Source organism: Macaca mulatta, chromosome 7, assembly GCF_049350105.2.
Source record: "Macaca mulatta isolate MMU2019108-1 chromosome 7, T2T-MMU8v2.0, whole genome shotgun sequence".
Lineage (NCBI taxonomy): Eukaryota > Metazoa > Chordata > Mammalia > Primates > Cercopithecidae > Macaca > Macaca mulatta.
The window spans coordinates 74,483,005-74,509,040 of record NC_133412.1 but is presented as its reverse complement, the minus strand read 5'-3'; the positions used below and the strand labels follow the sequence as shown (position 1 = coordinate 74,509,040).

Here is a 26,036-nt window from a genome sequence, read left to right as displayed (position 1 = left end):
GCAGCAGACGTTGTCCCTGGTAGCAGCCCTGTATGAGACTTGCTCCTTCGGGGACCTCTCTGGGGGCCATCACCTTGGAAAGGGAACCTATGAGACCCAGGTTCCGTAGGTTGCATTATGTCCCAGGTGACTGTTTCTAAGAAAGTGTCGCTGTTCCTGGAAATACTGGCTTCAGGTGCACCTGTGCAACCCAGGAACTGTCTGGGTTTGTGGGTGAGTCTGAGGGTAGACTGCCAGTCCAGGGAATGAAGATGCAGGCAGGGTTAGAGACAGACCCACTTCAGAGGCTGGGGCAAAAGAAGGGCTCAGATTTAGTGAATCTTGGAGTAAGGATTTCCTATCTGGTCCACTGTTAGTTGGTATGGAGGATACAAGCAGAGCCCTGTACTTGAGGAATCAATGGGGACCAAGACACCCAGGACAAGGGGCATAGTTTAGGGGATTTCTGAAGCCTATAGAGGTAAGCAGCGCTGGGCTATCTCTCCCAAACCCATCTGGCTAGAACCCATCTGGCCCATCTAACCCTTGAAGAGAGGCCTTATTTTATCCCATCTCTGCCACTTCCTGGTTGATCCTTAGTTTCCTCTTCTGCAGCATGGAGTAATAATAAAGCTTGCTTCATGGGTGTTGTGAGGGTGGGATGCAAAAACTCAGTCTGATGCCTGGTTTGGTGTGGCTTAGCTAGTTGCTCTGGCTCAGGGTCTCTCATGCTGCAGTCATCTGAAGGCCTTACTGGTGCTGGAAGATCTACTTCCAAGATGGCTCACTCACAAGGCTGTTGGCAGAGGTCTCAGCTCGTCTCTACATGGGCCTCTCCTTAGAGCTGTTTGAGTGTCTTCACAACATGGCAGCTGGCTTCCTCCAGAATGAGTGACCCAAGGGAGAGAACAAAGTGGAACCCACAATGTCTTTTATGGCCTAGCCTTGAAACTCACATGCTGTCACTTCTGCAGTCTCCTATTGGTTACACAGGCCAACCCTTTCTAACATGGGAGGCACTGCTACCAGGAGGTGGGCAGCATTGGTGCCATCTTGGAGGCTGCTACCACAATGACCTAATTGAGCTGCAGAACCAATCTGGAGAACGATCTGTTGCCTGACTTCTTGTTAAGTGATGTAAGAAGTCCTGCTGTTATGATGTTACTTGTAATTGAGAACATTCTGATATCTTATCCCAAAAGTTCTTTTTCTTGGTTAAGGTAGGCAGAGTCAGATTGTGTGACTTACAACCAAAGCCCCTGACTGATCCCAGAGAGTAAGCCCAGCCCATCAGCCCAGTTAAGGGGAGAGGGAAAGGAGGCTCCTGAGCTGGGGCACCCTCTGGGACATTCACTTTGAACCTCAAAAACCTGACCTGGTCTTCTAGGATCCAAGAACAGGCACTGTGAAGGGAAAGAAAACGTGGCTTTTATACACACAAATAGTCATGGTTAGTTAAAAAGAAAAAGAAAAATCCTTGTATAGTAATGATATGACTCTGGTTCTGCCAGCTTCTACAGCTGGCTCTGTGGCTTAGTCTCTATGAAGGACAGAATCCTTCTCCTTTCTCAGATTCCCTGCTTAACTTTGGTATTGGACTAGTTCCAGCAGAGATTCCTAGCAACCAGGAGAATTGCTGAGGTTGCCACCGTGGGCCAGGAGAGCACTGAATTTATACAAGTCAGGTCGCCTACCAAAGATAGGCCAGAAAATCAGGATTCACTGAGTCCTCCATCACCTTCATGTGGGCCCTGGCAAGCCTTCACACTGCAGAAGGAGGAGAAGCATGTGTGAACTCAGCCCCTTCTGATCTTCTGGATCAGCTGCAGCTGGGAGCACAGTGGCTGGGTGGTCCACAGATGCTGGCAGCACCACTGCTGCCAAGCCTGGTAATTATGTGCTGGGAAAGAGAGCACCCTGCCCCCCACTCAAACTTCTGTAATTTGCTGGGTCCCAAGAGCACACATGCAGGGGGCAGACTGCAGGGTCCCAAGCTTAACATGCAGAGGGACAGGCTACAGGAAATGATCCAGGGTCATCTTTATCCAATACTGTAATCCTTTGCATCTGTGAGAAGCTATAGGTGAGTGAGACACTGAAGCATTTCTTAGAAACAATAACTATTTAGCAATAATCTCCATCGCTATATAAAGGGCTTGGGCAAAGGGGTATAGTGGGAGGGAATGTGGGAACCCAGGGGTCCTGGCTCTGCCACACACGTATGGCATAGTCTTCAACTATTCCGCTCTTGTCGAACCTTAATTTCTTTCTTTGAAAAGAGAAGAAATTGAATCACAAAATGTTACATGTAAAAAAGACAGAGGGATTTGACTAATGGCCTAATATGTAAAGTACAATGCTTCTGGCTGCAAGTAACAGAGAACCTAACTAGAAATAGCTTAAACAACAAAGCTGTATTACACCACATAGCAAAGAGTTCAAATGTTGGGTGGTTCTAGAGTTGGTTAATTTCAGCAGCTCTGTGATTACACTTGGGACAGGGATGCAGGTTCTTTCCATCTTTCCATTCTGCCATCCCCAGGTAGTGGCAGCTCCGCTCATGGTGGCCAGATAGCTGAAACAGCTCCAGGTATTGCTTTCTCGCCCAGTCATTCCAGAAGCAGAAAATGGTTAGGTATCTTTCTCGTGTCTCTTTTTTAGAAGGAAAGAAACTTTCTCAGAAGCCCCTCTCCACACTATCCCCCAAGACCACCCCATACATCTCATTGGTCATGGTTGTGTCACATGCCCGTGACTAACCAATCTCTCACATGGGGAAAGGAGTGACCACAGTTGGTTGAAACCAATCAACCTTGACCCCTCGTGCATGGGAAGGGTCTATACAGGACAGGAAGAAAAGTGGGAAGTAGGTGAGGGGGAATGGATGTTGGCTGGACAGAAAACAAACTGTGTCTTTTATGGCTCAGGTCCTCTCCTCACAAATGGTGACCTGAGCTTGAGAGAGATCTCCTCCAGTCAAGTCCCACAGGACTTGGTGTCAGTCGGGGGTAAATTTGGTTCTTACTTTTGGACAAGCTATATCATCACAACCTTTTGCGTATGGCCTAGAGCAACTCGAGCCTGGAACTAAGAATCTGATTCTCCATGAAAACTTTTCCTTCTACAATCATCTTAAGGGTCAGGCACAATGGCTCACATCTATAATCCCAACACTTTGGGAGGCAGAGGCAGGAGGATTGCTTGAGCCCAGGAGTTTTAGACCAGCCTGGGCAACATGGCGAGACCTCATATCTACAAAAACAAAACAAAACAAAACAAAAAATATATAAAATCGCCTTAAGTCCATGGCCAGTCTGAGATGTAATTTTCTGAGCTGACTCAAGCCCTTGACGTCTGTTATGCCTCCAGCCCCAGTGGAATGCCAATGAGAAGTTCAAGGGCACAGTGGGCAAGTGCTCTCCAGGCCGGCTGCAGGTTCAAATGCCATCACTGCCTTATCTGCTGTTTGTTGATCTCAGCAAACTATTCTGGCAGCAGCTGGCAGTGATACCATCTGCGAATAAGAGTAGCAACCCCTATCAGGCACCCCGTCAATGAGATTGTATCAGTCAGTGGCCAGCCGGGAAAATGGAAACCACAGAGATATTTCAAGTTTTAATGAGGATTGGTTACAAAGCTGTTGAAAGGGCTAGAAAACAAAAATATGATAAGGGGTGCTATAGTCTGAATGTTTGTCCCCTCAAACCTCATGTTGAAATTTGATCCCCAGTGTTGGAGGTAGGGCTGAAAGGGAGGTGTTTTAGTCACAGGGAAAGATCCCTCATGAACGTGTTGGTGCCATCCTCATCCTCAATGAGCAAGTTCTTGCTTTATTAGAGTGTTCTCACAAGAGCTGGTTAAAAAGAGCCTGGCCCCTCCCCATCTCTCTTACTCCCTCTCTCGCCATGTGATCTACACACACTGGTTCTCCTTCCCCTTCCACCATGAGGGGAAGCAGCCTGTGGTCCTCACCAGAACCAGACGCTGGTGCCATGCTTTTTGTACAGCCTGCAGAATGTATGTCAAATAGACCCTACCCCTCCTCTCCCCTCCCTTGTTCCTCTCCTCTCCCCTCCCCTCCCCTCCCCTCCCCTCCCCTCTCCTCCCCTCCCCTCCCCCTCCTCTCCTCTTTTCTCTTCTCTTCTCTTCTCTTCTCTTCTCTTCTCTTCTCTTCTCTTCTCTTCTCTTCTCTTCTCTTCTCTTCTCTTCTCTTCTCTTCTCTTCTCTTCTCTTCTTTTCAACAGGGTCTTACTCTGTCACCCAGGCTGGAGTATACTGGCACGATCTCAGCTCACTACAACCTCCACCTCCCAGGCTCAAGTGATCCTCCCACTTCAGCCCCTCATGTAGCTGGTACGCCAGGCACATGCCTCCATACCTGGCTAATTTTTGTATTTTTATAGAGACAGGGTTTCATCATGTTGCCCAGGCTGGTCTCGAACTTCTGGGCTCAAACGATCATCCTGCCTCAGCTTCCCAAAGTGCTGGGATTACAGGCATGAGCCACCACACCCAGCCCTCTTTTCTTTGCAAATTACCCAGCTTCAGGTATTCTTTTACAGCAATAAAAATGGACTAAGACATGGATGTTTTCCAGGGATTAGCAAGCTGCTATATTCCAGGCTCTCGTACATGTCATTGTTGAGCTGCTAGAGGGGCTGCCCCTACCCTACACAGTAATCCAGCCCCTAATCCAGCCAGAGCCACTGACACTGCAGAGCCAGAATGGCTTTTTCCCTTCCTCCAGCCTTCTCATCTGTTCAGTACTTCCACTGGCCAGACCCAATTAAAAACCAACTGGTTGGAGGACGGGGATGGAAAGGAATGGATTGAGGCCCCAACAGATCACATGTGGAACAGAAACATGTAAGATGATGATCAACAGCAGAAATTTCAGACTCAGAGAGGCCTGGGTTTGGGTCTTTACCCTGTGATCTTGGGCAAGTCACCTCCCTGGTGTGAGCCTTAGTTTACTCATCTATAAAATAGGAATGATGATATACCCATTTCAGAGTATTGTTGTAAAGGCTCAAGAAGAAAATCATTATAAAGGACGTTAGCAGTGTCCAGCATCTTAGAAGGGGCTAAACAAATGTCAGCTGCAATTGTGTTCATTACCATCTTCATCATCATCATCATCACCATCACAATAATCTCAATACTTCTAGCCACGGCCTTTGCAACAAGCTCCTAGGCCCCCTTGCATCAGGGTCCCACTGTACCCTTCTAGGGGTAGCCAGGGCTTTCACAGGTCTTTTACTAAGACTCCTTTGGACTTCCAAGACATTCTCCAATTTCCAAGGAGCTACATTGGTAGCTGTGTTTCTATATTCCCAACTGAGAAAATGTGAAATGGCAAATGCCCCATGTGCAAGTGCCCTCTTCCACCTCATTTTTCCACTTAAGCCCCTTGTTTTCTGTTCTTAGCCATCCTGGCCCTCTTTCAGTTCCTGAATATGCCCTGCTCCTTCCTCCCATTTCAAGGCCTTTGTACTTTCTTTTTACCTCTGCCTGGAATGTTCTTTCCCATATTTTTTAATCTCATTACTTCAGACTTATCCCCCTAGTCCAGGTGGGATATTTTTGGTTGTAAGAGGCTAAAAACCAGACCCAAAATGATAAGCAAAAGCAGAAATTAAAAGTCCAAACATAGTTCTGACTTTAGGTATGTCTCTATCAGGGGCTTAACCATTGACATCAACACCCATTAACTCTAGATTGGCTCATGTGCCCATCTCTAAGCCAATTGCCATGGCCATAACTTGAGTTGAAGAAAATCAGATACAGTTCTAAGAAGGATGAGTGGGTGCTGAGCATGGAGACAGTGATCCACTCATGTCTCACTCAGTCCAGGGAGGTGCTCTTCGTGCCCACTCTCCCCCTCCAAGATTAAGTCAGTCCCTACTGTGATACACACTCACAGCTTCCTGTACATTACAGCACTCATTATCTTGTAATTATATGCTCGTGTAGTTGCATGATATCTGCTTCCCGCAACAGATTATGAGCTCCGTGAAGTCAGGGGCTATTTTGTCATCACTATATTCTCAGTGATGAAAAAGGCGCTCAATAAAGAGTACACATTTTAAAGGATTCATCTGGGACCCTGGGTGTGACTAGGCCCAGCCTACCGCCTTGACTTTTCCAGCTGCACTGCCATTAAGGTCAGAATCTTCCCCTCCAGAATCTTCTCTTCAAGCAGGCTTGGGGACACTTACACAGGACACATCTCCCCTGACAAGAGAATGACAATTTTCCTATGGGACTTGGCAGGCCTGCGTACCAGAACTTGGAGTGGATGATTCAGGCCAGCAGAGGGGACTTGAATCAGGAGGGGAGCCAGGGAGAAAAGGAGGGTCACTTTGGATTAAGAACTTTAAAAAGAGTGATTCACGATCATTGCGGCTGACATTTAAAAAGCCTCAAATACTTTTGGTAACCAATGTGCCGCTTTGCATTTTGCCTCACATTTATCCTGGGAATGAAGCAGCCCTCAGTTGCTCTGGGGTAGATCGTATTTCGTTTTCTGCTTCTCAAGCATCGGTGATGTTTGGCTCCTCAGTTTCCCATATTTAACTTATTGCCAAAGCTTATTTTCATGGGAGCTCTTGCACAGTGGAGACATTCTGGGCTTTGGTGTCAGGCAGGCCACGGTTGGCAACCTGACTTTGCCATCTGCTGCATGACCAAGGACAAATTACTTAACCTCTCTGTCTCCATTTCCTCTCCAGTCAAGTAACGATGCTAATGCCAACCTTGCGGGGGTTTGGGAAGGTGTAGATGGGGATGATTCTGTGCAACCTCCAGCTTTAGCCAAAGCTATGGTGGGCTTGTGAAAGGCAGGGGAAGAAGCACGTCTTGTGTGAGAGAGGAGAATGGGGAAGCCAGTAGGGCTCAGGTATCTCTCTGTCCTACCCTGGTGCAGGAGTTAGTCTGAGTCCTCAAGAGAAAGTCTCGGGCTCCTTGTCCAGATACTCTGTCAGCCACAGGGCACAAATGGTGTAGCTTTAGGATGCAGGAGACAGTGTGGAATGCTGGGTGTGTTGGGGAGTGGCGGGTTGTGAGGGAGGTCTTGGACAAACCAAGACTCAGTCCCCTGGACGTGTGCTGTTTCCCCATTGAGGCCTGAAACCCAGAGGAACTTCCAGGCCCTCAGCCTTCCCATACGAGGAGTCAGTGGGCCCAGCCATTTACATGGTACTGGGCATCAGGGTAGGGATAGTGATGGCGTGATCTCACTACCTCCCCTTAGACACCCCCAGATATAACAGGGTGACACCTTGTTGGAGGCTGGAGGCCTGTATTAGAAGATAGAGGAAGAGCCAGAAAAATGTAGGTTCTGACCACTCCAGTAATCCCAGGTGAGGCCTGGGTGATTTAGGTTCCATATGAGGGCCAACATAGTACTCAGCACTTACTGCGATTTTTTAAAAAATTTTATTTCCCAATTGAATATTTCTAGAATACAGTAGCAGTGACATAAACTTTTTTACTTCGAATCTGGCCACTTTAGAGAACTCTTTTGTCTTAATGACTTTTGAGTTGATTGCCAAGCATCTTTGACATAAAGTCATGTCACCTGCAACTAATGATGAATGTTATCTCTGGTCCCAACATCTGCATTCCAGTTTCTAAGTCATGTCTCATTGCACTTCTCAGAACATCTTGACAACATTAGATAATAGCAGCGATGGTTGTTGCCCCTCGTTTTATTTCCAGTTCCGTTAGTTATGTTCCAGTAAAGTGTTTCTTGCTCTTAGGATATTCAAAAATACACCTGCTGAGTCCCAGCCCTGAGGAGTGTTTTCGTGCTTCATTATTAAGTATCTTGAAGGCTCTCAGCTGGAAAGAAATGCCCTTCATTTACTAAAGAAGCATCCTTGTATTTTTAAGAGTCTTTGAAAAGAATGAGTTTTGTGTTTTATTAAGGACATCAGCCCTGGTTCTAAAAACAAAACAAAACAAAACAACCTATGTCTTTATCTGTAAAATGAACTGAGAGTTATGGAGGAGCAGCAAAGGTAATAGTAACCACTTCACAGAGCTGTTGAGAGTTAAATGAGCTAACACATGTGAAGTGCCTGGCAGGGAGTCTAGCAGCATCAGGCTGGCAAGTGTCATCACTGTCATGGGTCCCATCTGGGGCTGTCCTGACACACTGTTCCCCTCCTCCAGGCCAGGAGACCCTGGGCTTCTCCCCTGCTCCCCCACTAAAGTGGTGTGGCCAGCAGGGATCCCAGCCGCCATTAGCCAAGTGCTGCTTTGGAATTTGGCTGAAAGTCACAGGCTGGGCAGTTGGGAGGCTGGATAGATTGGGATGAAGACCCCCAGAGAAAGGCCAAAAGCTGGAGGACCTCCGGTGTCCTGGCTGTGCCCATCTAGCTGTGGGACCTCAGCATGTCCCTGGGCCCCTGGGCAGCCTGTTTCCTGAAGAGATAGTCTCTGAGGCCTGGCCTACCCGCTGGGACCCGCTGAGTGAGACAAAGGGCTGAGTCGGCCCAGGGCACAGAGGGGAGAAGACTCTTGTTATTATAATAGATAACCACATGGCTTGCTTGAGCAGACCCTGCGAATTTCTCCAGAGCCACCACATTACTCCCACACACTCCACTGCTTCTCTCCTCTATGTGCACCTAAATGGTGCGCTTTTAAGGGGGACAGAGATGAGCACGACTAGCTGAATAATCTGTGGGGCCCATTGCAAAATGAAGTGTGTGGGGGCCCTTTGTTCAATAATGATTAATAATTTCAGGCAGGGCGCCATGGCTCATGCCTATAATCCCTGCACTTTGGGAGGCTGAGGCAGGAGGATTGCTTGAGGCCAGGAGTTTGAGACCAGCCTGGACAACATAGTGAGACCTCATGTCTATTTAAAAAAAAATTCGGTTGGGCACGGTGGCTCACGCCTGTAATCCCAGCACTTTGGGAGGCTGAGGCGGGTGGATCACCTGAGGTCAGGAGTTCAAGACCAGCCTGACCAGCATGGTGATAGCCCATCTCTACTAAAAATACAAAAATTAGCCGGGCGTGGTGGTGCACATGCCTGTTATCCCAGCTACTCAGGAGGCTGAGGCAGGAGAATCACTTGAACATGGGAGGCAGAGGTTGCAGAGAGCCAAGATCACACCACTGCACTCCAGCATGGGCCACAGAGTGCGACTCTATCTAAAAAAAAAGTCAAGATGGTGACATCAGAGCATTAAACTAAGAGTGAGACCCTTGTAGACTCAGGGCCTGTGACTGCAGAGGTTTCACACTCATGAAGCCAGCCCTTAGGGTAAGAACAGACACCCCCCAGAATACTACCTATTAAGAACTCTGGACAAGAAACTTCTTGCTGTCGTGGAAACCAACAGTGTAGTCACGGGGCTGTGAAGGTGGAGGGCGGGGAATCCCAAAGGCTTTGGTTTCATCATCACAGAAAACCTCATCAGGAAGGTCAAGCTGTCGGGACTGTGAGAGTGCTAGTGGCATCTGGGTCCGTGTTGCTGAGTTCATCTTGACCTTCCTGTATTTGGGTAGGTGAACCCCTAAGCCCCTAAGTGCCTACCTTTGCTAAGCTCAGTGAAGTTGGGTTTCTGACATTTAAAAATATAGCAGTGTTGATAATCTTGGACTTTATCCATTAAGTGGGAGAGGATTTGACTCCCTTGCCTGGTGGGAAGCAGGGGTGGAGTCAAGAGGAGAGGGCGTGTGGGGTGAGCATTGGGGACAGAGCCCTTTGTTGGAAGATAAGTCTGAGACTGTGGCAGTTAATAAGGTCATTTTGAGAAAGGGAGTCTATACTAAGGTATTAATCCAGGGCTCCAGATGAACTACAAAAACCAAGGTTTGGAGGGAGATGGATGCAGGTGCACACCTGAACTCTGGAGGTAGAGCGAGGGTCCTCCTGGGGTTTTACTCCTTTACTATTCTGGCCCCAGAGGTGCTGCTCCCTCCTTACAGTTTTCCCTTAAGGGTGGTCACTTGGTCCCTCCCTTATCTAAAAAAGGCTGGAACATTCAAGAACCCTTTACTAAAGGCTTGGAAGTACCAAGAGAAAATAAAGATAAGGGAGCCCATGAATCTGGAGATGACCGAAAGGCCTTGTATCTGGTGATGGGTGGATTCCCCTTTTCTAGGGGCAGAGAGGGGATCCAGGGAGTTCTCCTTTTTAGTCTCTCAGCTTCTGGTGGCCTTTCTCTCTTTCATTTTCCCTCATCCCTTCTGGAGCTGAGGGGGTGAAGGGGATAAAATACCTTTAGATCAAGCAATTTCACTTTTAGGAGTTCATCCTACCGAAAAAAGTTACATTCAAGGGTGTTCACTGTAGCTGTAATATTGTAATAGCCGTGCATGTGCAAGTGTGTGTGTGTGTGTGTGTGTGTGTGTGTGTGTGTGTGTGTGTGTGTAATACATTTTATGTAGAAACAGGTCTGAAAGCACATAGTCCAAACTGTTAACAATAGTTACCTCTACGGAAGGAAGGGAGTGGGGAAGGAACAGAGACTTTCCTTTGCCTCTGTAGACTTTATATACTTCTGCTTAATTCGGATTTTTTAAAAACTATTTTTCCAGTATGTATTCATGTGTATAATTATAAAATGTACAATTTAAAAATAATGAAATTTAAATATCATATTATACAAAATTTTGAAAGTTTGAGGAAAGAACATGAAGTCAGATGCCATAGATTTGTAGGGCTGTTAATCCCCATGGTAATTTCATTTCTTCCACCAGTTTTCATCAGTCCGGGGGGCAGGACTGGAGAAAAGTGATGTTAAATGGACCCGGGAGAAGGCGGCTAAGGCTCAGGGGCTCGGTTGTTTGACATTTGACATCAGTGAGCCCATTTACTCTCTGAGGTAGATGCTACCATTTAGATCCTAGATTTAGAGTGGAGTACAGTGGCTGGGAGAGAAGTCAGGAACTCAAGGTCTAATTGATGGCAGAGCTGGGATTCAGACCTCAAGGTGTGGAGCTCTCCCACTTGTGGCTGTCTCAAGCATGATTCAATGGGGGAAGGCAAGGGAAGGAAGACAAAGAACTGGGTGCAGGTGGCACAGTCTTTGAATGACTGACCCCTGGGTGGAGACGGAGATCAAGCCAGGAGGGAGAACTGGCCGTATAGAGGCTCAGGTTTAGTAGAAGAGGTGTGGAAGCAGAGTAGGTTTGGATTTTAGACAGGCAAAGCTGTGAGGGACCCAGCATCTGCACGCCTCTAATGAACCGGTGAGGGGGGCCATGAAGACTAAGGAGTCTCCTGGGAATGGATTGACCTATAACCCACAAATCTGTGCCAGTCACAGGCATAGGGAGGCTGGGCCTAGGTCCTTTGGTTTATCTCCTTTCCCAGCCCCACTGACCTCATGCCCGAGTCCTGGAGTAAGAACTGAAGCAGACATTCAGCTACAAGTCTGAGTCTTGTGGAAGTCAAGCAGCTCGGGCTGGGGGTCCTTCCACCCGGGGAAAGTGGATCTGGTGAAGCGTGTTTCACTTTGTGCCACGGAATAGTGAGGTTGAACATGGCTGGTGTGGTGGAGGCAGCTTACCTTTCAGCAGTACTGGGATTGTTCATGAGCCCTCTAGACACCTGGTAGGAACAGGATTCTTTGCAGGGGCCTGGGAGTCCTGGGTGATTTAGTGGGTGGCACATGCCAGTGACGTTTGGGTTGCTTCTGTCAGTGTGACCCATTTTCTGTCCACTGTGACAGGGTAGAGAAGTGTTCAGGAACCTCAAGGTGCAGGTTAGAGCCAGGGGAGGAGAGGTGGGGTGGAATTGATGTTAGGTGGTTGGAGCTGAGAGGAAGGGCCTGTGACTTCCTGGAGTATCCCAGGCTGAGGTTCTGGGTATGGGAAAAAACGGACTGAGACTCCAGAAGCAGGCAGATGACTCCTATCTTTCCTATCTGCTTCTGCATCATTCATAGCCCCAGGTCTCTAAGTCTAGGGTCCCAAAATTGCAGAGCTGGAAATCAGTTACAGCTTTCTCGGAACAGAGAGGGTAAGTGACCAGTTCAGGACAGCACAAGGCAGTCCGGGCAGTCAGCGAGGTGTGCCGCGGGGCACACGGGGGTTTTCAGGCCAGCTGATCCCCCAGCCCTAGTCCCCAACCCCCTCATTTAGTGCGTGGCCAAGGACTAACAAGGGAGGTCCTGCCTAGCAGGGGAGGGCCGAGAGGACCGGAGCTGCCTGGAGCCTCAGAAGCGGCAAGGTCAGCGCTGCCGGGAGTCGTCAAGGCCGGACGACTCTGCGGGGCGGGGAGGAGAGGTAGCGCTTTAAACTTCCATGAACTCTGGCGGCTCAAAGCATTTTCTCCATTAAGCATCCTTTATTTACAGAGCTCCAGATTCTACCTAGAAAGAAGACCTCTTAAAACTGCAGAGCAAAGGCAGAAAAAAATTCTACGATTTAGGTGCAATAAGGAGTGATGTTTAAAAATCTTTTCTTTTTTAAGACACTTCACCAAGCCAGTAGTACTTTTATAAGGCAGAGAGGTATATTAATATTGCTTACTGTGCTTAAACTTCGTAATAGAGCCACGTGCCAGTGGCAGTTTGGCCAGTAAGGTACTCTCGGGTTACCCTGCTCGGGCCAGGAAGATGGAGGCTCCGGAGACCCGGCACCTGAACCTGTGCTGCAGTCCCAGCTCCACAGCAGGGACCCCTGCGCGACAGCAGGGAATCCAGCCTGCAGCACGCCTCCGGATCTTTACAGTAGCCAGGCCCGAGGCGGGAGCGGCTGCCTCTCAGGGTCGCTCCAGGGCCGGGCTAGGAAAGGTGTGGACGGTGGGAAAGGACAGGAAAGAGCCGGCTGCACCGCGCCAGGGTCTCCGAAAACCCGGAGCTTAGGGAGGACGGGAAGACTGACGGGGGTCCGAGGTAGCCAGCTACAGGATACAGGATGGACGCCCAGGGGCACCGCCCTCCAGCTGGTGGGGGAGGAGCCCCAGCCACCAGGAAATTAAGCGACTGGCCCCAGCTCACACAGCAAGCTGGTGGCTGTGTGCGTGTCCGGCGTGTCTGGGGTCCTCATTAAGCCCCAGGCCTGCAATGCGTACACCGCCCCTTCCCCTGGCCCTGGCTTTGGGGTCTCGGACGCCGGACTAGCCCTTTGGTTAAAATGACAGGAGGACGGGCGCCTGCAGCCTGCACCGAGCTGTAGCTTTGCTGCCGGCTCGGAGCCTGTGTAGTCCGAGGCGTGGCGCGCCAGGTTTTGGCTTGAGAGGGAGCGCACGCGGACTGTGGCTTCTCGCAGACGCCCAGGCCCCACCCACACAGGACACGGCGCGCGGCGCCCTAGTTTGACTTTCACCACCCCCACCGAAGGAGGTCTTTCCATCGGTCTCTTTTCTGGGTAACAGCTCCAAGGCTCACACATGGTGACCCCACCCAGGTCACCTAGCCGCTAAGTTACGGAGCCGGAATTCGAAGTTGGCGGTTGGGGTTCTGATGGCCTCGGGACGGAGGTGGCTGTGTGTCCCTGGGCAAGTCTCTCTCCTCTGGGTAGCCCAGTCGGGCGCCGCGCGGGTCGTGGCCGCGCATGCTCAGTTGCGGGCAGCGCCCAGAGGAGGCTGCTGGCGCCCCAGCTGCTTTGCATTGACGCCAGCACCCGCAGGAGGTCACCGCTGGGGGCTGGGCGCAGCGCGCTGCCAGCAAAACCCGGCCGGGATCACGGAGCCGGAGCCAAACCGCCAGTAACTCCTGGGTGCGCGCAGCCGTTTCTGCGCTTCTCGACGGTGCGGCCCCAGGCCCCGCTGGAGCCGAGGTGCTCCCCTCCCTATCCCGGCGGACGTGGCCCGGCCGCCCTTAGGGGCTTCCCTAGGACCCCGCGCCTTAACCCCGGCCAGCGGGAGCATCTAAGGCTGGCCTTGTGCCCCACCGGCGCTTGGCCTGGGGAGCTTTTCCGCGAGTCGGCGGCCCAGCGGGCGGAGCGGCGTGGGTGTCCAAAGCTAGGCGGAGTCTGGAGCCCGGGAGGCGGCGGCGGCGGCGGCGGGAGCGGGAGCGGGGCCGGGCCGGGCGCGGCCGGGAGCTCGCCTCCCCCGGGGGTCGCGCCGCAGCTCGGCGAGGGCGGCGTGGCTCGCGCGGCGTGGACTCAGCCGCTCCCGGGTAAGGAGAGCGCAAATCTCCTCCCCCGTATTTCCCCGGAAGCGCGGCCGAGGCGAGCGCGGCGATGTGAGGGAGGCGGCCGGCGGCTCCTGCCTCAGGAAGGGCATGTTCGGAGGGGCGGCCGCGGCACGCCACCCGCCTCAGTGCTCCCTTCCCACCGCCGCCGCCGCAGCGCCCGCACCGCGATAAAAGAGGCGGCCGCGCTTCCTGACGCGAGATCCGCGCTAGCCGCCGCCCGCCCAGGCGGCGATGACACGGCGCCCGCGGCGGTCCCGAGGCGCCGGGTGGGCCGTTTGCTGACCGGATCGCGGCTACCTGCCAGCGTGTCCGCGGCGCCGCCGCCAGCATGGGCTGTGCCCCGAGCATCCACATTTCCGAGAGCCTGGAGGCCGAGGACGCACCTAGCCCCGCGGCATCGCCGCTGTCGTCCGGCGGGCCGCGCCTCCCGCAGGGCCAGAAGACGGCCGCCTTGTCCCGGACCCGCGGCGCCGGCCTCTTGGAGTTGGAGCCTCGCGACGGCAGCGGCAAGAAGGTAAGGGGCGCCGGGCACTCTGGGGCGCCGGGAAACTCGGGCCCGGCCAGTCAGTAACTTTCCCTCAGGGGCCGGGCGGGGTCCCCCTCCCCCGGGCCTCGGTGCCCTCTTGCCCCGCTTTGGTTGGTTCTGATTGACGCCAGTCGCCCGCCTTGCCGGGGCAGCGTTCAGAGAAGGACTGACCCAGGTGCCGCGACCCTGATTTCCTAGGGTTGCGATTAGGATGTCGCCTGTGTCGCGGCGTCGGTTCCTTGGACACATCCGACTCCCGGAGCGGCAGGGCCCACTGTGAACTTGACTGAGGCGCTGGCATCAATTTCCTCTCCAAGAACTGGTGTTGGAGGGAAACCCCCAGGACATTCTGGCGCGCCCCTGCAATGTTAAATCGGTGTGAACTTTGTTCTTTTCCTGTGGTACAAAGGGAAGGGCGACTGGCCTCACCATTCTTTTCCCTTTCAGCTTTGTACATGCAGTTGCAGTTTACCATTTTTTTCCGGACTATTAGAATGTAATCTGGAACATCAGCTTTGCTTCATTGCACATGTATTTGAGGTCCACGTTTATTAGCATACATACTGTATTTAAAGCATATGTAATTAGAAAATACTGTGAAACGCGATTTTTGAAGCATTCAGCAGAACAAAGTTAATCTTTTATTAAGCAGACTTACTGGGACATGTTGTGACTGTTTGAGGTTGTTTTTTTACGTTGCGTGTCTTCTCCAGCGCATGTTGCCTTGGCTTATGTTTTGTCAAAGTTTCTGGGGTTAGTCTTTGTTAAGGTTTTCTAAAGGAAAGATACAAAGGAAAAAGAAAAATGTGATCATGAAGGCACACAGCAGCAGCTTTCCAGTTCTCTCATTTCAGAATTTAAAGTTGGAACTCATGCGTTGGTTTATGTTTTGTTAAACCAGTAACAAACAACAACGACAACAAAAAATTCGTGAATGGCTGCAGATTGTTGGCTGTCATCCCTCTCATCACGACCAGTTTTTGAAAGAGTAATTTGCAAAATTTGTTTGATTTTCCTTGCTTGCTGAGAACTGCTGAACATCCCAAGTTTGAGGGATATAGTTTGATGTACTTTGTCTTACATTTCTAACAGTCGTCATGATACTTTTTCTGTATGAAAGAGGAAAGTCTTTTTCAGTGTTGCGTAATATAGTTGAAGTGATTTCCCCACCATTCCCATACCCTAAGTGAAAATTCAACTTTGTTCTGATTATCAGAAATTGAATTCCTTCTCCTATAGATTCTTTAAAGAAACCTCTGATGGTTTAGACTTATTAACTCAAGGTGCTCTTAATATCAGTGTTAAGCTATGTGTTAAGCCTACCTAACTGGCTTTAAAAAAGCGTTACACAGGTGCATATGGAAACTTTAACAGCTTTCAAGTTTTCAGTCCAAATCTAACATTGGTTATTTTGCAGACTAATGTGATACTTTCAGATTACCAAAGTAGCCCTTTTAGTAAGAGGCCCTTGTGTCTTACAGGCTTTTTTTTGTGGTGGGCTGGGTGTCCTAAAATTCACCTAGGTGTCTTGTAAGCCTCCCTGGTGCAGCAGCAGCTTGCTTTAGTGCTATCGCAGTGCCTTTAGGTCCCTGAGTTTGTAAGTGCTTACTTCAACCATTCTTCCCTATTGGTAGACTATTGTCTTGTGTTGGGGGCCCAGAAAATACTTTCATCCTTGAAGTGCCTAACCCAGTGGCATACACATAGTAGGTACTAAATAAGTGTTTACTGACTTCTTTAAAAATTGTTAACTGAATGATGAAACATTTTCAGTGATTGGAATTTGATTTCATAAAGCCTCCTATATAGACTTCAGAATAATAGTATTTCCAGAGCAGGAGTCAGATTATGAATTATAACACCACAACCACAGAAATAATAGCCCCATACTTGTTATTCATGAACTGTACATGTCGATACCTCATTTACAGATATTTTCATTTAGGCATGTCGGATAGTAGAGCAGAGGTAAATGTCAGCATTTTTTCTAGTCTAATATTTTTTCTTTATGAGAATGCATCTTTTTAAATTAAGATATTAACTATACTCTGGAAATTCATGTTTAGAGAAAGTAAACTGCTAGCAATTTAGCAAAATTAAATCAAAATTAATTTCTTTATATTAACATCTCAAGATGCAATTTAATTCATTACAAAATTTCTTTTTAAAACAGTAAGTCAGCATATCTAAGTGAATTTCAACAAGAAATTCATTGGGGGATGCTTTTATAGTCCTACAGTATTTAATAAATACCAGTTTATCAGTGTAGGTGGGAGATTGATAACTAATTGCATTTTCAGGTTAAGCAGTATGTACCCTGCGTTAAAGTGTATCCTGCATGTGTTCCATGGAGCAATATGTGAACTGCTAATAAGTATGAGAAAAGAGTTCCATCGTCTAGTAAGTTTTTGGGAAGTACAGGTTGAATATCCCTAATCAGAAAATAAGAAATGTTCCAAAGTCTGTTTTGAGTGCTGATATGATGCTCAAAGGAAGTGCTCATTGGAGCATTTCAGAGTTTGAATTTTCAGGTTAGGGATGCTGTGAACTGGTAAATATAATGCAGATAAAAAAAAAAAATCCGAAATCCAAAACACATCTGGTCTCAAGCATTTGGGACAAGAGATATGCGGCCTATACTGGCTCAGACTAAGTTCAGCAGAGTTCTTTTATGTAGGACTTGTCAGAGAACCTAATTTGTGAAAGTAATCTGTGAGTCTCCAAGTGGTTTTTAGAGTGTGCAGCATTTCCTAAACTAGTTGATTATGGAGCCCTTTTCTTGAGGTATATGTCAGGCAGGCCACATGTTAAGACCTGATTTTTTTTGTGAGATACCAATATTCAAAGTACAAGAAATATACTTAACAGTAAAACTCAACGAATGTAATTTGCTTCTTAATGATTCCAAAGGTACTTTAGATTTTGTAATATATTAGGCTGTGTTGTCTGTATGAACTTATTTAAGTATTACTAAAAATACCCTCTAGATGTTTATTTGTTTCAGGAGTTTAAGTTTATGTGGTTATAGATAGTGAATGCTGTGTTAAGTTTGTGAACACTTAAGAGTTTTGTTTGTTTTTAATCAGTGTGAGCCTTAATTGTAACATTTTAATATTTTCTTGCCAGTCTTTGGATTTACCCCATTTCCTCTTTCCCTAGCCAGGACTTGAGTTGCCCTTGAAAGATTTGCATGTAGTGTTGGAGACCCTATGCTCTCCCCCCACCTTCCTTTTTGCAAACACCCACTGCACTGTTAATGATTGATGCTCCCCGCACCCCCAGTAATCAACTCTGTGAGATGGCAATCATGTTTGTTTTGTTCACTGCTATATCCCCCAGGCCTGGCACACAGTAGGCCTTCCATAAACATATGAATTAGATAATTTTGTGAACCAGACTGTAGAAGTTGAAAATCCACCCAGGCCAGGTAAGTAGAAATAGAAGCCAATTTTAACTAGAGTAGAGACTATAAAGTTTGGATTTGGTTTTGTGGAAATCTCTGGTTATTGCTCTTCAGAGCACTGTACGAGGCAATAATATATTTCTACCCTGTTCAGCAGAGATTTCCCTATAAAGAAAAATTAAAGAGGCTGGATGCAGTGGCTCATGGTTATAGTCCCAGCACTTTGGGAGGCCAAGGCAGAAGGATTGCTAGAGCCCAGGAGTTTGAGACCAGCCTGGACAGCATCTCAAGACTCCATCTCTACCAAAAAATAAAAAAAAATTAGCTGGGCATGGCACTGCACACCTTTAGTCCCAGATACTTGGGAGGCTGAGGCGGGAGGATCACCTGAGCTAAGAAGTTCAAGGCTGCTATGAGCCGAGGTCACATCACTGCACTCCAGCCTGGGCAACAGACAGAAACCTTGTCTCGAAAATAAATAAATAAATAAATAAAAGATGTAAGGATTAGTGCAGCTAAGGTGATAGATAATAGTACAGCTGCATGCCAACCGCTAATCAGGTGTTACTGCTATCAGCACTCACTCAGAATCTCAGACATTCTCCAGTTGGTCCATTTCTGTTTCCCTTTGCTTCTGTCATTCGCTTCCTCCATCCTCTTTTCTCTTACTTTTCATCACCTCCCCTCCCACTTCCATCTTCCTCCTTGCTTTTTTCTGCTGGCCCACCTTCCTGCATGAAACTGGCCACTCTTGCCATCTTAGTCAACTAAAGTTTAGTGATTTCTAAATGTTAGTAAGCAATGGAATAAAATTTATTGCCTGCTCCTAGTTTACAAAGTGGATTAGTCAAATTTTTTTTTTTTTTTTTTTTTTTTTTTTTTTTTTTTTAAAGACAGAGTCTTGCTTTGTTACCCAGGCTGGAGTGCAGTGGCACAACCTTGGCTCACTGCAGTCTTGACCTCCTGGGCTCAAGTGATCCCCCCACCTCAGCCTCCCAAATAACTGGGACTACAGATGTGCACCATGCGTGGCCAGTTTTTTAAACTTTTTTTTTGTTGAGATGGGATCTTGCTACGCTACCCAGGCTAGGCTCACACTCCTGGGCTCATATGATTCCCCCAGCCTCAGCCTGCCAAAGTGCTGGGATTACAGGTGTGGGTTACTGTGCCCGACTGATTACCCCAAATTTTATATTTGGCAAAACTAAAGCAATTTTCTCTTTGTGTGTGACCTGACTGATTTTTTTCCTCCACTAGGGGTCTTTGACCCTTGCTAGATTATATGGAATTACTGAAAGTTTCCCTTTGCAGGTGTAGATGAGAAAAATGAGACCAAACTTTCTGCAGCCATAAGTGACTACAGTTTATCTCCAGAGCTCAGGGGTTGTGAGTTCCCTCATCATTGTGTTCTTGTGCCTCTCAGTATATAGAAAGATATTTCTGTATTCATTTTCTTGAATTCCTTTTACATACATAAAATACTTTGCATTTATGTCATTTTTTTTAGTACTTACTGTCATTGCCACCATAACTTTTTAAGTGTGATTCTTAAGATAGACATTGTCACAATTCTGTCACCTTAAACCTGTCCCTGACCAGCTTTGACCCTCACGTTGCTGAGGCAAGGTTTAGGTAGGGTCTGTGGTCCCTTCTGGCACAAATGTTTCCTGTGAAGTGGCTTATGACTCTGGTTTTCCCTTGGATAGCTTGCTCATTTTGATTGGTTCCTTTTTTTTTTTTAGACAGAGTTTTTTGCTCTTGTTGCCCAGGCTGGAGTGTAGTGGTGCGATCTCAGCTGACTGCAACCTCCGCCTCCCAGGTTGAAGCAATTCTCATGCCTTGGCCTCCCGAGTAGCTGGGATTACAGGCTTGTACCACCATGCCGGGCTAATTTTTTTTTTTTTTTTTTTTGTATTTTTAGTGAGATGGGGTTTCTCCATATTGATCAGGCTGGTCTTGAACTCCTGACCTCAGGTGGTCTGCCTGCCTCAGCCTCCCAAACTGCTGGGATTATAGGCGTGAGCCATCGCACTCGGCCTTGGATTGCTTCTTAAATAGGAGAAGGTTCATGATGTGAGGACACAGGGTGAGGCAGACATCTCAGAATAACCTTAAAGGACAGAATATTTTAAAAAATTTAAAAGAAAAAAAAGAACAGAGGGAGAAGTATTTAGGACATGAGTAATCCCTCAGTCTTACCCAAGCTCAGTGGCTTCATCCTGGTTTCTCAGTACGCTGAGGCAGTAGGAGGTGATGGATTCTGCAGTTCTTAGAGTGCAAACTATTCATATTAGTAATAACCACCATTTCTTGGATGCCCTCTGTGTTGCAAGCACCATGTTAGATGCTTTAAAGATATTATCTCATTTAATCCTTTCAACCCTGTGAGGTGGCAGGTATAATTTCCCTTTAGCAGATAAGACACCAGAGGTTAGAAACTTGCCCAGGGTCATACATTTAAGCTGGGATTCAAATCCACTCGTCCTGGCTCTCACCTGCTAGGTTGTTACTCTCTGTTAACTAGCTATGTTCATTGCATTTCCCATTCTTTCGTCTTCTGCTAAGCTGCAAATTTCACAGGTCAACTGGGTTTTAAGCAGGCATCTTGAATCTGCATTATCAGGATTTTGTTAAGTTTCGATTTACTGAGGAAGTTGGTTACAGCCCTACCTTAGGTTCCTGAGTTTGAGGAAGTTGAAGTCATCTTCAGCCCTATCCCAGTTAACTCCTGAAGCCAGATATTTTGTGATGCCCTCCGATCTGCCCTCTGCTGTCTGAAATGAGTTGGGAGGGCATCCCTTGGGAGTTTTTTTTTCCTTTCCTCTTTCTCCTGCTCAGGTTTCAGGCAGCCTGCCTTACCAAGAGTTCTCCAGGAGCTGGTTCTTTCCATTGCCCTTTGCCTAGAGTGCTGTTCCCCCACCAGTGCTGCAGGCACCTATCTTCCCAGGAGTTATTCAGGGCCCAGCTGAAAGCTTCCTTGAGCCCTTAGCTGGCTTGCACTCTTTTCTCTGCTCTTGGGACCTGCTCCTGTATCCCTGTGAGCGTAGGATTTCTGTCTTCAGCCTTCTGCTAGATTATAGGCTGCTTGAGGGCAAGTACTGTGTCCTAGTTTCATTATAGTTCCCAAAGTGCTTGGCACACTCGGTAAATATTTGGATAAGTACACCAGTCTCTAAGGCTGAAAGGGCTTTTATTCATGTTCCACGAGTCTATCTCACCTTGTTTAGATTTAACAAAAGTTGTTGGGGTGTGTTCTGTGTTTTAACAGAAAGCTAAAATACCCTTAAGCCAGTGATTAATCTGTGGGGTGATTAGTAAAGCTTTTACCTCTAATTTTGGCTGAGTTAGGGTTGAGCAATGTTCCTGGGTCCCCTCCTTCTGTTCTACTTTTGTTCTGCTCTGTTTGGTAAAGAGTGGTAGAGTATCATGTCAGAGAGCTGTTTTGACAAGTTTGTATTGCATGTCTTAGCTACAGGAACCATATTTGGTTTGCCCATCCACACAGACAGGAAGGATGTTGCAGATTTCCCAGAACTTTGAGGGTGACCTCAAGTAATTTGGGATGAAGGACTTTGCCGGTGCTTTTATTCTGTATTGGTTGGAAATACACCTTTGCTGTTCATCCTCTTTCACTGCCTGCCGTCTCTCTTTCATGTCCTATTAGTGAGCACAGGCGCTGCTTTACTTCCTCTTACTCTCCTTATAGGATAACCCAAAGAGCTAGTGGCACATTAGCAGTTCCCAGGTTGTCTGCAGAGGTTTGGTGTTGATGGCAGCTCCCTAGTGTTAAAAGACTATAGGAGGAGGAGCCAGAAGATGTGTGTTTTGGGTCCAGCTCCATCAGACTTTGGCCATGTGATATTTGGCAGCTCCTGATCCTGAGTTTTCTCAAATATGGAATGAAGCTAGAACACCTGGGTTCTGGTGAGGATAACTAAAAATAATCTGCGTGAAAGTGTTTTGTAAACTCCAGGACACTGTCACACGTAAGGATTGACCATTTTCTTATGAGAACCTTTCTTAAAGGCGAACTTGGTTCAAATATATTTGTTTTTTAATGCAGCTCTCATTTTTAATATAGTTTTTTCTCCAATATTTTGTGAAAATTTTCAGAGCAAAGTTGAGAGAATTATGCACTCATATGCCTGCCATCTGGATTCTGCAGTTAACACTTTTCTATGTTTGTCTTATATCTATCCTCCTTTATCCATCCATCAACCCGTTTTATTTTTGGATTCGTTTCAAAGTAAGTTCCACCCATCAGTATACTCAACCCCTACATATTTCAGTATGTATATCAAGTACTAGAGCTCAAAATTTGAATTTTGGGCATGGTAGCACACACCTGTAGTCCCATCTACTCAGGAGCTGAGGCAGAAGGATTACTCGAGCCCAGGTGTTCGAGACCAGCCTGGGCAATATAGCAAGACCTCATCTCAAAAGAAAAAATTAATTCAAAATTAAATAAATTCAAAGTTTACTTGTTTAAGTGTGAAATGCCATAAAGTAAAATGTGTAAATTTTATGTGTACCATTCGTGAGATACGACAAATGTATATGCCTGTGTACTACAAATCTCTATCAAGATAGAGAATTACACAATATTATAATCACCCCCAAAAGTTCTATTGTACTCCCTCTCCGTTCTTACCCCCAGCTACCAGCAACCACTGTTCTGAATTTTTTCCATTATAAATTATTTTTGCCTGTTCTAGATTTCATGTAAATAGAACCTTACAGTCTAGATTATTCTTTTTTTTTATAAGGCTTATTTCACTCAGCATAATGTTTTTGAGATTCTTCTATGCTGCACGAGTCAGTAGTTTGTTCTTTTTTCTAATTAGTCTGTTACATGAATAAAGCACAGTTCACTTATTCATTCTTTTGTTGATGGATACTAGGGCCATTTCTAGTTTTTGGCTATTATGACTAAAGCTACTATGAATATTCTAGCATATGTTATTTTGTGGACATATGCTTTCATTCCTTTTGGTTAAATACCATGAAGTGAAATTGCTGGGTCATAGGATAGGTATATGTGTAGCTTTTTAAGAAACTGCTTGACTTTTTCCCAAAATAGTTATTCAATATTACACTCATGCCAACAATGTATAATAAAAGTTCAGTTGCTCTACATCCTTCCCATCATTTGGTGTTAATCAGTATTTTAATTTTAGCCATTCTGGTGGGTGTGTAGTGATATCTCATTGTGGTTTTGATTTGTATTTCCTTGATGGTTGATGATTTTGAGTACTTTTTTCATGTGCTTATTGTTCATTTACTGTATTGTCTTTTTAAAGTTTTTATTTTAATACTTTTTTATTAAAAGGAAATATAAATATCATCATGACCTCTGGGCAGGGAAGGACTGATTAAGCAAGTTACACAAGGTATTTCCATAAAGGAGATGGTTGATAAATCCAACTACGTTAAAATAAATACCTTCTCATCAAAAGAGTGAAAAGGAAAGCTGCAGACTGGAAGAAGACATTTGCAATGCATAGTACCAATAAAGGATTAGTACTCAGAGAGGTCCTAAAAATAATAAGAAAACAACAGCCCAGTTGAAAAATTGGAAAAGGTTGGAACAGGCACAGCACTAAGAGGAAACCAAATAGCTAATAACATATGAAAAGATTTTCGACCTCATTGGGGAAATGCAAATTAAACCCACAGTGAAATAACATTTTATACTCATCAGATTGGCAGTATTTTGAGGAACTGCTCAACGTTAGGTAGAGGTGTAAATTAGTTCAACTACTAGGGAAACCCATTGCCATTGCCAGGTAGGGTTGAACAGGTGACCCTGTGACATAGCAGCTTCTCTCCTAGAAACTCTTATGTAGCTTTACTGGAAACATGTATGAGAATTTTCAGAGCAGCATTACTTTTAATTGCAAACTTTCCTGTAAAACCCAAATGTCCATTAACAACATAATGGATAAACAAGTTGTGGTATGTTCAAAGAAAGGAATACTTCACAGCTGTGAAAAATGAATGGATTACAGCTGCAGATATTAACTTTCATAAATCTCAAAAACTTAATGTGGAGAGAAGAAGCCGTCAACAAATTTATAAGGTATGATTCTTTTTATTTAAAGATTGATAGGCTGGGAGTGGTGGCTCACACCTGTAATCCCAGCACTTTGGGAGGCCGAGGCAGGAGGATTACTTGAGGCCAAGAGTTTGAGATCAGCCTGGACAACATAGCAAGACCCCATCTCTAACAAAGAAAAGCTAAACAATATATAGTAATACACACATAGGTGTTAAAAGTTACCATAAAATCAGTTCAGGCAAATAAAGTTTATTTTAAGTACTTAAATGTTTAACATGTTAATTTGAGTGCCTAATATAGAGGCTGTAAGAGGATAACAGGCCCTGCTCTCGGGAAACAATTAGTCCTTTCTGGAAAGGTGGGGTGGGTCTCTGACCTGGAAGTGATGATGGCACCTTGGGGGATGGATTGTGGAGGCAGGAGCTTGGTCTGGATTGGTCATAAGGTACAGAAAGAGGAAAGGAGGGAGAGGTTTGTCCTGGGCTTAAAAGACTGGGAGGATGTGGATAAGTGGAAAATATATCTCTGGATAAGGGGAAGGAAGGGTACGGGGGTTGGGTGCATGTTCCAATTATGAGGAGGCTGACCAGGGATAGGAGGGGAGGTCTAAAAGCCAGGTTGAGGAGTTTGAAGTCCATCCTATAAATATTAGAGAACTCTCAAGGCATTTCATTTTCAGCAGGGTAGTCAAAGGATAAACATATTTCATGAAGATTAGGTTTCAGGCAAAAATTGCAATAAGTGGGGTGAGGGAAAGCTAGAGGTGGGGCACTATCCACGACCTATTGCAGTGGTTCAGGCACAAGGTATGACCAGGTATGACTAACTTAGTGCAGTGGTTTGGAAGAGGAGGGAATGAGGGAAGGAAAAACTGACTAGTGACAGATTGGATTTGGTGAGTGAAGGGGCGGAGAGTGGAGGGTGACTCAGAGGTTGGGGTTTACCAGCTTAGAAGGACTGTGATAACATGCCACAATTTGTACAGTGCTTTATGGTTTACCAAATGCTATTTTTGTACCTCATCTCATTTGATGTTCCCTAAACCATGGGGAGGTGGAAAGGAGGGATTTTATTTTCCCCGTTTAAGGCCTAAAGAAGCAGAAATTTAGAGATTGAATGACTTGTTCAAGTTTGTACTGACCACTTAACAGAAACAGGTTCACTGTAATAGCATAGGGGAGAAGTCAGAGGGAAGTGAAGTTAGGGAGTTTTTTAAAAAAACCTGTCTTGTCTTTTGGTTCTGAGTTCATCTTATAAAAATAAACTTTTACTTTTCCTGATTGTAAAAGTCATATTCATTGTAGAAAACTTTAAACATACAGAAAAGAACAAGGATCAGCCGGGTGTGGTGGCTCATGCCTGTAATTCCAGCACTTTGGGATGCCGAGGCAGGCGGATCACAAGGTCAGCAGATCGAGACCATCCTGGATAACAGGCGGATCACAAGGTCAGCAGATCGAGACCATCCTGGATAACATGGTGAAACCCTGTCTCTTCTAAAAATACAAAAAATTAGCCAGGTGTGGTGGCAGGTGCCTGTAGTCCCAGCTACTTGGGAGGCTGAGGCAGGAGAATGGCATGAAAAGGAGGCGGAGTTCTCAGTGAGCCGAAATTGCACCACTGCAGTCCTGCCTGGGTGACAGAGTGAGACTCCGTCTCCAACAAGGATCACTTAAATTGTACAATCACTTAAATTGCACAGTCAGGAGATCATGCCTTATAAAATGGTGGTGTGTTTCCTTCCATCCATGTAGATTGCTTTAAATAACTGTAATTAAAAACTTTTTTGGGCTGGGTGTAGTGACTCATGCCTGTAAATCCCAGCACTTTTAGGAGGACAAGATGGGAGAATCACTTGAGACCAGGAGTTTGAGACCAGCTTGGGAAACATAGTAAGACCCCCATTCGCTATTAAAAAAAAAATGAATAAATAAATAAGCTGGGCATGGTGGTGCACACCTGTAA

General features: G+C 46.5%; 2 protein-coding genes across 6 annotated transcripts in view; both read left to right on the top strand.

The window, feature by feature from the left end:
• The window catches only part of SLC28A1 (solute carrier family 28 member 1), a 106,903-nt gene extending 99,018 nt beyond the window's left edge, over positions 1-7,885 (top strand). The window contains exon 19 of the mRNA XM_077940172.1: positions 7,740-7,885. Within this exon, the coding sequence (XP_077796298.1) occupies positions 7,740-7,776 (37 nt within the window). The 3' untranslated portion in view covers positions 7,777-7,885. The remainder of the gene's footprint in view (positions 1-7,739) is intronic.
• Positions 7,886-13,641: 5,756 nt separating this feature from the next.
• Positions 13,642-26,036, top strand: part of PDE8A (phosphodiesterase 8A) — a 155,046-nt gene continuing 142,651 nt past the window's right edge. For 3 of the 5 annotated variants that reach the window (XM_077937737.1, XM_077937739.1, XM_077937736.1), the window contains exon 1: positions 13,642-14,598. Coding sequence is in view for 1 of the 5 variants with exons in the window: in NM_001266644.1 (NP_001253573.1) it covers positions 14,413-14,598 (186 nt within the window). In the remaining 4 variants the exon portion in view is untranslated. 5 annotated transcript variants of the gene reach the window in all.